Source organism: Polyodon spathula, chromosome 7 (assembly GCF_017654505.1).
Source record: "Polyodon spathula isolate WHYD16114869_AA chromosome 7, ASM1765450v1, whole genome shotgun sequence".
Lineage (NCBI taxonomy): Eukaryota > Metazoa > Chordata > Actinopteri > Acipenseriformes > Polyodontidae > Polyodon > Polyodon spathula.
Genome location: NC_054540.1, coordinates 9285096 through 9300445, shown reverse-complemented (window position 1 = coordinate 9300445; position 15350 = coordinate 9285096). Strand labels below are relative to the sequence as shown.

Sequence of the window (15350 nt, the reverse complement as noted above, 5' to 3'; positions counted from 1 at the left end):
CACAAAAGCGCCTTCTCGGCCACATCGTATTTCATTTTGAATTTTCTGACTTTCTTCGGGGGAGCTTACTGGACGTCCTCTGCTTTTGACCAACTCTGAGGACACATAGTTTTTAGTCCCATGCGAATCATGCTTTAGTCTAATTATGTTAACCGCAAAAGTCAAGTCTAAATGTAAGGTATCAATTTACATAAATACAGCTTGTGTTCTGATTTTTTTAAAGATAAATTAATTTTGGTACTTAACGGGTTCATTTGAAAGGTCTTCAATTGTCCTTCTGACATTTAGAGAAGAGGCATCTTTGAAAACAAGATGCATGTCTTTGACTTTATCTTGAATAAATATCATTTTAAATCTAGATATAAAGAAGCTGTGTGTAAGACATTGCAGGCTGGTGTAAACTGACAGGCCTCTGACTCTGTTCAATGTCTTTACCACAAAGCTTCGCCCACCTGATGACACAGTTCCTGATTTTTACAAATCCGTGTTTTTTTTTTTTTTTTTTTTTAAATCGTAATAGTAATAGAATAGTAATATGTCCTGGCAGTGCAAACACGAGGCTGAAGCACAATCTTAAAAAAAAAAAGATATCTTTTAAAGTATTACGGTGTTTAAAATCTCTTGCTGTGTGTGTGGTTCTTTCAGTGAAGGGATTCATCTCACACAGACATTGCCCGTCTAACTTAACTTCACTTAACTGGTGTACTCCTAATTCAACTCAACTGTGTCACCATTTTGTTGTCAGGCCCTTTGAAGTTATATGAAAAGGGTTTGACGATTCGTGGGAAACAGAAAACTAGGGTATTTTGATAGACAAACAAACATACAAACAGACATAGAAAATAGACAGTGTGTTGAGACAGTGGTGCTAGAATATAGTGTGACAGATATTTACTGAATGCTATGTTTATCTTTACCTGAGGCACAATGTAGTACTAAAATGTCTATTGATGAAACTTGCAATGTCCCTTCCCTTGTCTATGACTTTTAGGGATGTGAATTTCGAATAGTTTCCAAGTCAGATTCAGATCCTCTTTTACAAGGATGCTAATTTTAATATTTTTCTCCAGCCATCATTTGATGGCTGGAGTAGTCGAGTCTATTTTTAGAAATTTAAATAGGACTACTACAACAACTACTACTAATAATAAATAATAATAATCTGTAGTTTTTATCAACATATTGCTACTGTAACTTTAAGACAGTTTAAAAATACCTGCCGGAGCAAATGTTTGTTAAACAGAGTTTCTGTGGAAAATTGAACTAATTTAACTTGTGGATGGAGAGAAGAAGGAAGTGCATAATCGTATGTGGATCACATTGCACACTGTATTATGGCAAGGTTCCCTCAAATTGTATGTGTTTATTTATTAAATGTATTAATATACCTGTTAATTCTCTGTGTCAGAAACTTTCTTGTGTGCTTTAGATCAGTGGAAATTATAGGGTTTTGCTGATATTTGGCTGCAGGTAGTTTGACCCTGCACTGTCAAAAATAATCATAAATAAAAGCAGAACAAAACCCTAAAATTCAGTTCACATATGTTATCAGTAACAAGATCCAAAATTGGTAAAGAGGCAAACCAAAGTTGTTGTGGCACAGATGTGTTGATATGCAGGTGTGCTGATCTACAGTTAACGTATGTTGTCTTTGTCCCTTGATGGCTGTATGCAAATCAAACTGAATTATTTTTTTGGTGTCCCCCGGGGAAGAAAAAATTGAATAAAACAAATCACCCTCTTTCGAACAGCTGACTGTAAAGCATATTGTGAAATGTATTAACTTGCATCCACATTAGCGGCACTACACTGTATTTTAGTGTTGTTTTTGTTACTACTAGTCCTATGATGCATTTCAAGTTACCATAGTGCCCACGGATCAATTCCATTTCCATGAAGCATAAAAATGAGTGACCAATGCAAAAAAAAAAATTGCATTATCTTTGCAGACAAATTTGGAGGTGTTGAAAGCAGTGAATAATGCATTCAGAAAGGAGACATCCACAAGAATTGAAATGAACAATTCTTTATTGCATTTTCTCAAATGGGCAGGCCCATGGGCTTGTCCATTGGAGCTCGATAGCAACCCCGATAAGCTGGCTGAACTGTGATGTAATGTATATTGATTGATAATAACTAATGCCAGCGGACAGGGCAAGTGGAACTGTGGGCCACCTTCCCCCTGAAAAGGCACACTGCAAGGTGGAGGCAGGGGGGGGAGGACCAAACGAAGAAACGACGAGGCGTATACGAGAGGGCTATTTAAAGGAACAGATTGATTATGTATGTGATTAGTGGGTGGATTCCCCTTTCCGAAACACTACATAGTTTCCAAAGAAAAAGAAAGATGCTGCTGCAGATTTCAACATTCCCACAAACATTTTCCCAACCAATCTGAAAAACCAGGATATAATAATAATGTACAGGGCTATGAAATGCAAAACTGTGGCTGCGTCACTGTTTCAGATTTACTTAATAATACCCTGATGTTCATGATTCCTGGCTTTGATGGTTTAAAAATACTTGTGATCAGAATGGGACAGGCAGATATCAAGTTGCAATGCACTTTTTAAAAGTTCTCTTACTACCGTATTTTCAATAAAATGCACAGTACTTTTGAATTTCTAAGACTTTTCTGTGGACTGTAATTGAAATTTGATTTCAGCGCTACTGAAAACTGACTCCTGATGAAACATTTTTTTACTATATTTTTTTAATGTGTGACATAAGCAAGGCTTTGCAGGAGAGAGTAAGATAACAGTCTCACGCTGAGTACATGAAATGTGACATGTCTGCAAATATTTCTTTTTCTCAGTGAGACTTTTAATGAATCCAGTAGGAACATGTTGACTTCATGTTTATGTTGTGCAAGCATGTTAAGGTTACCATGTCCATTTTTGCAGATGCTTGCTATTTGTGGTTCACCCTACATTTACCCACTACTTCTGAAGCAAGAAAAAAAGGTTATACGAAAATGTACATTGGGATCCCTGCATTCCCACAGAGAGCTGGTGCAGGACCATAATAGCACAAGAAGTGGAAGAATTTCAACACTATCCCACGTGGGAAATTGTGTGGAAAAAACCTACAGTTGTTTGGCAGCAGCAAGTTTCAAAACAAGCCTTCCTAGAGCCTTTCTTTCCATTTTCTGTGAGTACAAACAGTGGACAAGAACAGCTGTTTGCTATAATAGAAAGACAAGCAGGTCCTTTGTTTCAGTTTTGTGTTGTTCATTCTTTTTCTACTAAATATATGCAGTGCTTTTACTTTGCCAACTTGTCACTTTTTATTTGTATTACTTACTTTTTATTTGCCATTTGCTGTAAGCCATCTTAACTATCATTTTGACCTCTAACAAAATATTTTCTCATCCACTTCAGAGCATAGATTATTATTATTATTATTATTATTATTATTATTATTATTATTGTTGTTGTTGTTATTATTTCTTAGCAGACACCCTTATACAGGCGACTTACAATTCATACAAAATATCACAGTACAAAGTATCACATTATAAAATATCACATTACAGAATATTATAATACAGATAAGAGCAGATATGAAAGTACAATAAGGTCAAATTCAAGTAAGAGCAAAATAAAGAATACAGTAAATTATAAGGAAGAGTGAGTTTGACTAAGCAGTTACAACTTATAGTAAATATTTGCTTATATGAGTGAAGTCCAGTAAGACCATGTAGTAAGTATGATAAATGGATGAGAATTATTTCAAATGAAAGCTACAAAAATGTGAGTTACCTATAAGAGTAAACTCAAATACACGATATAGTAAGTAGTTATAGTTAGGAGCAGTTGATGACTGCGGCAAGGTTTGGAGCAGTTCAGTGCAAGTACGCTGATGCAAATACTGGTACAGTTGGGTGCCATATAGTTCGGTATGGTCGAGATTTGTGATGTTTACAGAGGCTGTCTGAACAGGTGTGTCTTGAGGAGGCGCCGGAAGGTGATCACGGACTGAGCAGTCTTGATATCCTGGTTAGGTCGTTCCACCACTGAGAGGCAAGGGTGGCAAAGGAGCGGGCTCTGGAGGCGGGGGATTGGAGAGGGCAGGTAGGGAGAAATGATAATCTGGAGGGAGCAGAAAGGTCAAGACAGCGATAGGCGAGTACAAGAGTTTTGAGTTGCATGTGAGCAGCGATAGGGAGTCAGTACAGAGAGCGGAGCAGCAGTGTAGCATGGGAGAAACGAGGAAGGGAAAAGAAGGTGAGCACCAGAGTTTTGGATGAGCTGGAGCAAACAGATAGCAGAGGCAGGAGGGAGTTGCAGTAGTCAAGGTGGGACAGTACCAGAGCCTGAACTAGGAGCTGTGTGGAGTAGTCGGTGAGGAAGGGGCGAATTCTGCATATGTTGCTGAGGAAAAAGTGACAGGAGCGTGCCAGAGTAGAGACGTGCTGAGAGTAGGAGAGGGAGGGGTCGAGGGTGACACCAAGGTTCTTGGTGGATAAGGAAGGAGAGAGAGAGAGAGAGAGAGAGAGAGAGAGAGACTACACACGTCAGGAACCTCTGCGAATTAGCAGGACAGCTAAGCTGTTTACTGGCTAACAAATAAGCACACAGTTTCACACAAAAAGGCTTTCCCACAGTACCTTTTGTATTACAACTGAGCACACCTTCAGACTGGCTGCTTTCTTTAAATACCCTGCACCTAGCTCTAATTTACAGTAATAGCCAAGTGTAGGTGATAATTATTAATAACAATAATTAACAAAAGGATATTAACCCCCTCCCTGCTGTGTTACGATAATATATATTAACAGTAAGCAACCTGTGCAGGTAGTTTCTCTCTGAATCATTCTCAAATCTTAAACCTGACACACATAAGAACAGTATTTTAACCAGCAAGATTTAAACATGTATTTGTAACTTTAGGGAATGGAATGTGGTAGCACATTCAAATAATAGTCACTGACCCATAGGAATCCTAATGGAATAGCTGTTATTCATATATTATTCAATTTAGATTTCACGATGACTAGAAAATTCACTAGAAGAGCTATTCAGTTGTTAAACATAGTACTAAACAGTATTAAAATCGTTGGTCTTTTGTTTGTTTCCTGGATAAATACACCACAAAAAGTGGACCTTTGCTTTGAGTTATCCTTTCGCAGATCCTGTTACAACAGGCTTAGATTTAACACACTCCTATGTTCATAATAAATACAGCCGTTTCCATGGTGGTAAACATAGGTGGAGTTTTCATGCATGTTTTTTTTTTTTTTTTTAGCTCAAGACATTTGTTCGAGAAAAATGTCTCATGTAAAGTGCTTTTTTTGGGTTTCCGTTCACTCAGTTTATTTTACTCGAGTAAACCAGACTTGTCACCCGACGTCATGCAAATGAATGGGAAAAGTGGGGATTCATATGTTAATTAACTTTGCATAAAGTGCTTGTGCTGTTTTTGAAGATTATTAGTGAAATTTTGTGAAAATGTTGTTTCCATGCACAGAGAACTGGAACACGAATGAATCTAAGCTGCTATCGTATAGCAAAATACCTCTGGTTGGTTAATAATGTGTTTTACTGCTCTTGCCCAGATTGTTTTTTTAAATACTATTGGCGGGGAGGCATGTAGTTAGTATTGAATCCGTTTCAACTCATTTATCTTCCGACTCATTTATTAAAAATTAACTGAGAGGTATAGAATTAAACTGACCAAGACAGGTATTGCAATTGGCTGAAAACTGGCGGAGACGTAGGAGTTTGAACCTTTCAGGAGTTTGAACCTCTAAACGTCCTCTACCAGTAAGTCCTTATGTCTTATCTAATGCTGCTGGCTAGTGAAAGGACTGTTTGGACACATACTCGACCATCTTGCTGGTGGGAAGAGGTTGTGCTGCATCACTGTCAGATCTTCAGTGGATAGTCCTTTTGTGTCACTAGGGCAACATTCAGCATTATAGTGGAACTGGTAAAGGAAGATTTACTGCCTCCTGTGCTCTGTATACACTGGCATCCTCAGCTGAGTACAGAGTAGTTGGCAATGTGTTTTATATATATATATATATATATATATATATATATATATATATATATATATATATATATATATATATATATATATATACACACATTTTTATTCAAAAAGGTTACAGGCTGCAAAACTTTGATTTAGTACAAATGCATTCAGGCATCATGTTTTTGCAAATATTTAACTCAATAATGAAATCTTGGAACAGTGTTTTCCACTACAAACAAGGATGCGTGGTTAATAACTGCAATTTGAGAATATCTGCTTTAAAACACGTGCTGTCAATGAGGAATTCCCATCTATCAGAGAAAAAAAACAACTAAATAGCTTTTGAAGAAGTTGAGATTTTACATTTTATCAGCGGGTTGTTCTGTGTAGAGGAATACATTGCAAATTTAGTTTTTTATAAGGAGGCTTGCACTGAAAAACAAATGGAAGCAACTTTCTTGAATCTTTTTTCTGTAACTTGAAGAAAATAAATTACAGCATTTGATTTAAATATTTTGTAAAGCACGTGGCAGTACTTGAGTACTCGACAGTTTCAGTGCAGTGTTTCAGTTTCGTAGTGCTTGAGTACTCAAATATGTTTTTTTCAACAATGAAAATCTGCTGCCCTGTTAACTGAGAGGCTGAGTGAGGAGAACATCTGCTCTTGATTATGATGCAGCTCATGAGTAAATCTTGGCAGTTGGTCACTTAGAAGTGTTGTATTGAAAACATTTCCATCCGTATGACTTTAATTAAGTTTCTAAACAGATTTCCTCTAAATACATGTTATTCTTGAGAACTGGGGACTAATGTAGCAGATAATATAACAGACAAAGCAATGTCGTCCTTTATTGACCTGCCTTAAAAACCCGTCTACTGTATTTCTCCAAGATTTTTGTTTTTACAGGATTAATAGTTGATAAATTCCATACTGTATAATAATTTTAAAAAAAGTTAGATTTTTTTTTTTTTTTGAGAATAGACTAGAACCGCCTCAAAGATATTAATTAAATAAGTAAAAGCTTGGTAAATAGGATGCACCATTTCTAAACAAACCTGTTTAAAACAGAGGTGGGTGTGGACCAAGTTCCTGACTCTTGTGAAGTTAATTACTTGGGCCTTGTACCAAGGTATTTTTATGTGGTAGTGTTTTTTTTGTTTTTTTTTAATTTAGTTTTTTTTTAACCTGTCATGTACTGAGCGAAATTGTTTTAGGCACGGCGTGCCTCGGAGCTTGTAATAGGCATGCTCCGCTCACATTTGTATTAAAAAGATATATATATTACAATAAATAAATAAATAAACTAGCCGTTTTTTTCCCCCACTGTGTTGCCGGTTGCTGATGAAAAGATGTAATGTATATTCAGAAAGGAATACTATATAATCCAATGGCATAACTTTGGTTTAAAAATTAGAGGGGGTGGGGGGGCAGTTTCTGTAGCGGGAGCATGCATGAAGATTATTCAGTGTGAAAAAATAAAATATTTGTCTAATTAAAAGTTCCAAAGACATTCCTGCAGCAATTGTTCAAAACAATAATTTGTTGGCACAGTGTTGTCATGAGCGATGAGTGTGGCAAATAGTTATATTATTCAGTCACTTCTGAGTCAGAATTACGAAGCCATGGCTTAATCTTCAAAGAGCACTGAAGCTCCACCCAGATCAGAGCCTGGATATAGGATCAGATCCCTTTACAACTGGCCCCTGAGGCAGCGCTAGAGCGATTGTGGCATAATGCAGATTTACTGAGAGGGATTAGAATTGTTCTTGAATATTAGCCTTTATAGCCTTAAATGAATATGTAATTCTGGACATTCCTGCCGAAATTTGCAAAAACAGGGTGGAGATAAGGGTGGAAATGAGGGATCAAAAATATTGTAATGAGATGTACGAAAGCTGCAGGCAACTGCAACACTTACAATTGCATCAATTTGTTAAGAACTTTTGAAAGCATGTTTGAAACAGTCGCAATTGCATTTCTCAGTCCGCTTTCTCTCGTGTGTTGCCAGTTGTGCTCAATGTATTTTTGAGACGAACACCCAAGTACCTAATTTTCTCTATAGACAGGGTGTACAAGCCTTGAAAATAAATTGCTATGACATTTCTGGTTTTCCAGCGTGTTGGGAGCAATAGACTGCATACACGTGCCACTAATTGTCTAAGCTACTAGACCAAGTTAAAATAATAATAATTAAAATAAACTAAAAAACCCTAAAATTGTTTAGTTTCAATTTAAAATAATCTTTTGCTTGCATTGTACACCAATGTGTACAATGCAGCAGCATGATTAATTTTGTTATCAGTAGGCAAAAGGCAAAAAAAGTGTGCTAGGTATTCATTTGATTTTACTACTGTACTGTATACTGTATAGGCTTACTGTACAGGTTTATATTTTTACATAATATAATCTGTAGTATATCCAAAATACATTAGTGTTATTTCAGCGCAATGATTTATATTTAAAATACATTGAGAACTGTAAATGTATGTGTATGTGTATGTGTGCGATTTTATTGTAGTGTTTTTAAACCCGACACCTCCTTATGTCAGACAAATAATGTCCGTTTTAGTGAGGGGCTTCTGTATGATTATGAAAAGCTTTTTGGAGGTGAAGGTTGGGGCCCACTATAGAATCTGATGGGTTTAAACTGCCTTTCATATATATATCATCAGTCAAAAGTTTGAGTACACCTGCTTGAAACCAGGTTTTTCATGATTATGTATGCTTTTAACTGTATAAACACTTAACTGTCTATAAACACTTAATATTTCATTATATGATACGTGTTTTTATATAAGCTGATAATCATAAGTGAAGTGCATTCAAAAATTTAATTTTTAAATGAAAATGTAAATCTTGTCAATTTCAGTGAAATGGTCACCCAAGCAAGTGGATTTCAGTCTGAAGCCTAAGTCAGTTAAAAGTCTGTAATGTGTATAACATGGTGTTAGAACACTGGCCTAAGTATAAAAGTGTCTTTGTTAGATGTTCTCTGAGTTAACTAGCATGTTACCTAATTAACCTTTTGTCACCAATTATTGTTAACAGGTGAGGGTCCATAATTACTATAAATATAGGTAGCATAGGCACAAGTTTGTCATTCCTGAGTGTAAGGGAGCAGAAAATGGCCTAACCGTGAAGCTGGCCTAACTGGAAGAATTGCTGCAAAGAAACCATTGTTAAGAGTGCAGAATAAGAGGAAGAGACTTGCCTGGGCCAAAAAACACAGAAACTGGACGTTTGAGGAGTGGAAGTCGGTTTTATGGACCAATGAGTCAAAATTTGAAATATTTGGGTCCAACCACCGAGTATTTGTAAAACGCAGAGAGGGTGAGCGCATGAGTTCTGCATGTGTGGTTCCCACTGTCAAACATGGAGGAGGCAGTGCCATGGTCTGGGGTTGCTTTTCTGGTGACAGAGTTGGCTTTCATAGCATACTTCAGAGGCATGCCATTCCATCAGGATTACGGCTAGTTGGGCAGTCCTTCATTCTTTAGCAAGATAATGACCCGAAACACACCTCAGTTGTGCAAGAACTATCTGGCGAAGAAGGAAAGTGAAGGACGACTCAATCTAATGACCTGGCCTGCACAGTCTCCAGACCTCAATCCCACAGAACTTGTATGGGACGAACTGGACAGAAGAGTCAAAGCAAAGCTACCCACAAGTGCCCTCCATTTCTCGGAATTGTTGCAGAAGAGCTGGGAAGACATGTAGGGTGATTTCCTGCTGAAACTTGCTAACTGAATGCCTCGTGTTTGTGAGGCTATTATTAAGGAAAAGGGTGGCTATTTTGAGGAATCCAAGATTTAGAGACAATTTTCAATTTTCTTGAACATTGCTTTGATTCTCCTTCTGTTTTGTTTTGTATATTGTAAAGTGTGTATATTGTAACAAGTATTTACAGAAACGTATATGACGTAAAACATTGTCAATTATGGAAAAAAACCTAGTTTCCAGCAAGTGCACTCAAACGTTAGACTGGTACTGTATATAAAAATAGGTATTAAAATAGGTAAAATGCTTTGTACAGATGACGTTTTCATGTAACAAAAACAATGCTATTTTGATTCTTGCCCACTTGCATGTATAGACGTTATCCTTCAGGCACTCTCTGCTGCAGCAAACCACAACTCAGCTGCTGCTATTTTATTTGACAAAATGTTGCATAACTCTCGATAGAGATCCCGCTAAGATGACGCTAATAATATTTTAATTAGTACATTGCGGCTGTCTTCATTAACATATTCTTTTCTTGGTACATATGACAGAATCTGCACTTTGTGAACTGTTGTAACGAAAATGCAAATGATGGTATATTTGCGCTGAGGCTGGCCCATCTTAGTACATCTGCACCATAGTTTTATAACAGCCTGTCAACATTTTACAATTAAACATCTGACTCCAGCTGATGTAAATTCAGGAATGACATAAGCAAAACAGTGAGAAGTGGAGGGGTGACATAAGCAAAACAGTGAGAAGTGGAGGGGTGACATAAGCAAAACAGTGAGAAGTGGAGGGGTGACATAAGCAAAACAGTGAGATGCTGTTTATTTGTTTAACAGAATGGTTATGTTGACTAATATTAATAATTGACAATTCTGATTAATATTTGCTTTTTTTTGTTTTGGTTTTGTTTCCAGTCTTTAGTGAAATCGACCAGAAATTTATCGCAAGTTGTGATGCCACTATTGAGGGAAAGAACATGCCTATACCAGACTTGGTAAGCGCCACAAAACCATAGAAAAGCAGGCCAATTTCACATTGAAATGGAATCCTCTATGCATATTGACAGCGTTATTGGACAGTTTGTAGGGTCTAAAACAAAACAGTTGCTCTCCTTAACTTTGTGCTTTGTTGTATGTATTCCTGCAATATCTTTTTCAACATAATCATGGTTGTTTTGATATTTTTATTAACATAGCCCTGGTCATTTTGAGTAGTTATTTTCGTTTAACATCAGCTATGCATTGGATCTTCCTGTTAAAATGTCTTCTGGATTCACAACATCAGGATCCTGGTAGTGGTGATCACTTTTAAAAATGAATATTTCTCTGGGTAAATTCAAATCTTTTGAAAATATTTGTGTGATGTCATTCCTCATGCAACACAGCTGCCAGCTCAGCTTTGGTTTTGGGCAGTTACATTCCCTTTCATATTGTAACTGCTTTCTATGTGGAGCTTAAATACAGGGACAATGCAGATCCAGCACATTAGTAGTTAACAGTTTTTTTGTTTTGTTTTGTTTTTTTTATTCTATTTTTCACAACTAATAAACTCCCTGCCTGAGTCAGTTCAAAGTGCTCCCTCCCTGGAAATTTTTAAGTCCAGGCTCAAGACACATCTTTATAACTTAGCCTTTTAATTTCCACTTTAAGCTTGTTTGTATTTGTATTTTATTCTCATTTTTATTATATTTTTAAAATGATACTGATACATCTGTAGAGCACTTTGAACCATTGTGTATGAAAGGCGCTCTATAAATTATTATTTTTGTTGTTATTATTATTATTATTATAATAATAATAATAATAATAATAATAATAATAATAATAATATTCCAGTGTGGTGAGATCATTATAGGTGTCAAACAAATATGGTAGAAATGTGGTTACAGAAATTTAGGTTGTTCGCACAAATTCAGTCTGTACTTTCCGTATTTAGAGATTTGGCCCATGATGGTTTCAGCCAAGCCTATGTATTATCTTATATTTGTATATAAACATTGGCCAAGAAATTCAGCCATGCAGTGCATGTCCTTGACAGGGAGTCTGTTGCTGGTATATCTTGTTTTCTGTCGTATTGTATAACAAGTTATACAATATACAATACTTTTGGTTAGGCAGGTTAGTAAATTGTGTTAAAAAAAAAGAAAAGCTTTTTTTTATTTGTATGTATTAATGCAGAACTTCTCATTTGTGAGTGAAATATAGTACTAACTCCTTTTGATTTTTGTTAGTCAGTATTAACTTTTAAAATGTCAGTTTGTTTCACTGTATTCTACATAATTTTGAAAAGCTTGTAGACATCGTTATTGACATAGACCTTTGTACAGTGGCACTGGAACAATTTTTAAAGTGGAGGTGCATAAAGCCATTGAACAAAACTGTAACCCCTTTATTTGATGGAAGCCATGCAAAGCCAGGGGGTGCTTCACCCCCCTAGTACCAGCACCCTTGCTTTTGTAGATCAAACATCTTGTCAATCAGAAACCATCATTTGAATAGTATACAAGTTTATCACTGCAGCCCTGAAGTTTTCAAGGTAACTACACCCATATACCGGGTATATATGTATATATATATATATATATCTGATTACAGTATTTTTACGCTATTGTTTGTATGTTTGTGGTCAAATCTGAAGTGAATGGTGTAATGTTGTGACTGTAACATGTTAAAAAATCTTAGTCCTAAAAAGTGTTTGAGGGATTGTAGGAGATGGAAAAAAGTCACTTTGTGCATTTGCTAGCTCCTGAATAAAAGCTGATAAACCTATGCTACAAGTTTCCTAGCAAGAGACTGTGAGTGTAAAATATAAAACTGAAATAGTTCTATGTTATCCTATAATCTCTGATAAAGTAAAATAGAGCAGGTATTTGTTCTGAATAGTTTCTTGCTAGTTTTTATACAGCTAAATTGTTTTATTTGCCTCTGGAAATTTGCGTTCACATTTGCACTTGCCCAGTATAACTTTTAACTTAAAAATTGTAATTAGTCTCGTAATTTCTATAATTTTACCAGTAAGGTTTGATATGTGTTAGCATTAGTGTGGTTCCAAAATAGCAACCGAATCTGCTGGGTTGAGTTTGAACCGACTTTTCCAAATTTAGACGCTCAAAATACCTCACAATAAATCAGACAACTCACTTCAATCCCAGAAATTACTCACACATCTTCTAACTTGCAATCAATAGAGTTTCTGGTCGGTAACCTCAGTTACGTGTTTAGTTAGCAGAGAATAAAACACGTTACTGGTTAGATAAGTGTGAGAGCATTACGGTAAAAACAAAACAAAAAAAAACAACCTCATTTCAATATTAGGGGCCCTACTTATCAACAAGCGCAAGGGCAAAGGCAAACATTCTGTGGTTTCTTTTCCTTTCTGAAAATGTGCCTTTGTCTGTATGCCCATTGCTAACTAGGGCCTTAAATGTTATTATGCTAGAGGGTTGCAACAAAATTGAAACTCATTCTTTTAAAAAAAAAAAAAAAAACATCAAAGAAGCACTATAAAATGTAGTAGCAGCCTCCTCCTCTGTTTTGGTTTGAGCGGACTGCCCCGCCCATAGGTTAAGACGGACATCCACAGTACCTGTTGTATCAGTATTGGGACGGGCTGAGGAAAAACTCACACTCACACTGAGTCGCCGTTTCTTCTTGATAAGCTCTTTTGGCTGCTCAACCTCTGCCTCCCACTTGATAGAGCATACGTTTGATAAATTAAACAACTTCTTTGATCAGGGGAAAAAGGTCTTTTGACCCAATTTAGGGTGTTGCAGAAACATGCACTAAAAGCACAGAACAGTGTTGCCCATGAGTTCTGTGAAGAAAGATGGGTTAGAAGACTGTGTTAATGACCACAGCATGGTGAGTGATCACTCTTTTTCACATGTGTTAGGAATATGTTTTTTTTAAAAACAAGGTGATGGTCATGAAAACCAACATCATTTTAGTACAACTGTAGTACATTATTGAAAACTGAATAGACCATGAGTAGACAAGCTTCATCTTAAAGACCTCAGAGTGGTATGCTGTTAAAACTTAAACCATGCACAGGCTGGTTAATTGCATCTAACCAAATCTTCATCTGTTTGGTAGAGGTGGTGTATTTTTTGTCAATTAAAAATGGTCATTATTAATAGTTTATCTTGAAAAGATTGTATTTTAAGTGGGTGGAATTGTATGACCTGAAGAAAAAGGTTTGTATACATTTAGAGAGATTAGAAAGAAAGCTGGGTGTAAGTGATATTTATGATCATGTCCAATTACAGTTTGGATTTCTGGTAATGTTTGGTTTTGACTAAATTATGCAACCTGATTACACTATGTAACACAATTTTTAGAGAATCTAAACTGGTGGGCTTAAGGCCCCTGTATTTATACTACTATTTATATTACTGGAAAGTTCTAGAAAGTTCTAGAAGTTACTCCAAGTTTACTCAGCACTGAATCTATCTGGAATGTTCTGGAAAATAGGTAAATTTCAAAATATCGTTGTCCTGGTCACAAAAGCAAAGTCTGTGGGGAATAATAGCCATTTTCTATACTTCTGAGGCATAAGCAATTAGGAAATAACACTTACTACCCAGGAACCAAAAAAAATAATTTGTTACACGGTGTAATCAGACCTTGCATATGAAATATGGTGTTCATGATAGTGTTGATTTTCACTGTAAAGTCATAACAAGTTTTATAAGGATTATAATGAAAAATTTGATCCAGCTTATACCACCAAAAACCTCAAATACAGGTCACCTTGGCAAACAGCTAATTAGTGTCTTGGATTTGCACAGGTACCTCCCCTTGCATGTTCAAGCTAACCAAAATAACCACCCCTCTCATATGGAGTAACAACTACAGTTTGTGTGGCTCCTAACCAGATACCAAGTCAACATAAAAAATCAATAAAAGTTGTTATATTGAAGGTTATTAGGATTTAATTATCCTCTACTTTAAATACATTAGTATATGTCTTTCCATGTAAACATTATGTTAGGACAGTACCTCTGTTACTTTTTGTAATATTGTATACAATGGATCGTAGTATTTTTATCTGCTGTATGTTTATTTAAGTAAATGTCACTGCTCACAAAGTGTTTGTCTATTATTCTTCACCAGTGTTTAGTAGTAACTGGGCGTATTGCTTTGATAGTTCCTGTTTGTTGTCAGAGGTGTGGTCTTCATGCAGTATACTCTTTGCATTTTGATGCTTCGATTGTTGTGTGGATAAAGGTTATTTCCTTTTCCAGAAGAATCAGATCCTGCTTTGACACTGGGTGCATTGTTCAGGTTTTACCTGTTATATGAATTACCTTCAGCTTTCCAAAGCAACTCCTTGATCCCCAGCCATGTACAATATTATGGAAGAAGAGTATGACTGTGAAAATGACCATGAACCTAAAGAAATTCTGCTTTATGAACAGGTGGAGTTTAATGATGATCCGGGCTCCTTGTTTTTTAACGACGGTGAGCGACGGATCGATTTTGTTTTGGTCTATGAAGATGAGGTCACAAAAGACTTTGACAAAAGGCATCAGTTTCAGAGACGAAAGGTAAGAGAGTCTGTGCAATAATATTAAAGTATGTCAAATTGGAAGATGTTCTCTGTTTGCAAATTAGATCATTACATCATTTTATGTTCCTGTTTT

The 15350-nt window shown here is 36.2% G+C and overlaps 1 protein-coding gene across 1 annotated transcript in view; it reads left to right on the top strand.

Moving 5' to 3' along the window:
* Positions 1 to 15350, top strand: part of LOC121319003 (anoctamin-6-like) — a 34152-nt gene that overhangs the window by 3099 nt on the left and 15703 nt on the right. Inside the window, 3 exon segments of the mRNA XM_041256236.1 lie at positions 2904 to 3150; positions 10624 to 10703; positions 15126 to 15254. Of these exon segments, the coding sequence (XP_041112170.1) occupies positions 2904 to 3150; positions 10624 to 10703; positions 15126 to 15254 (456 nt within the window).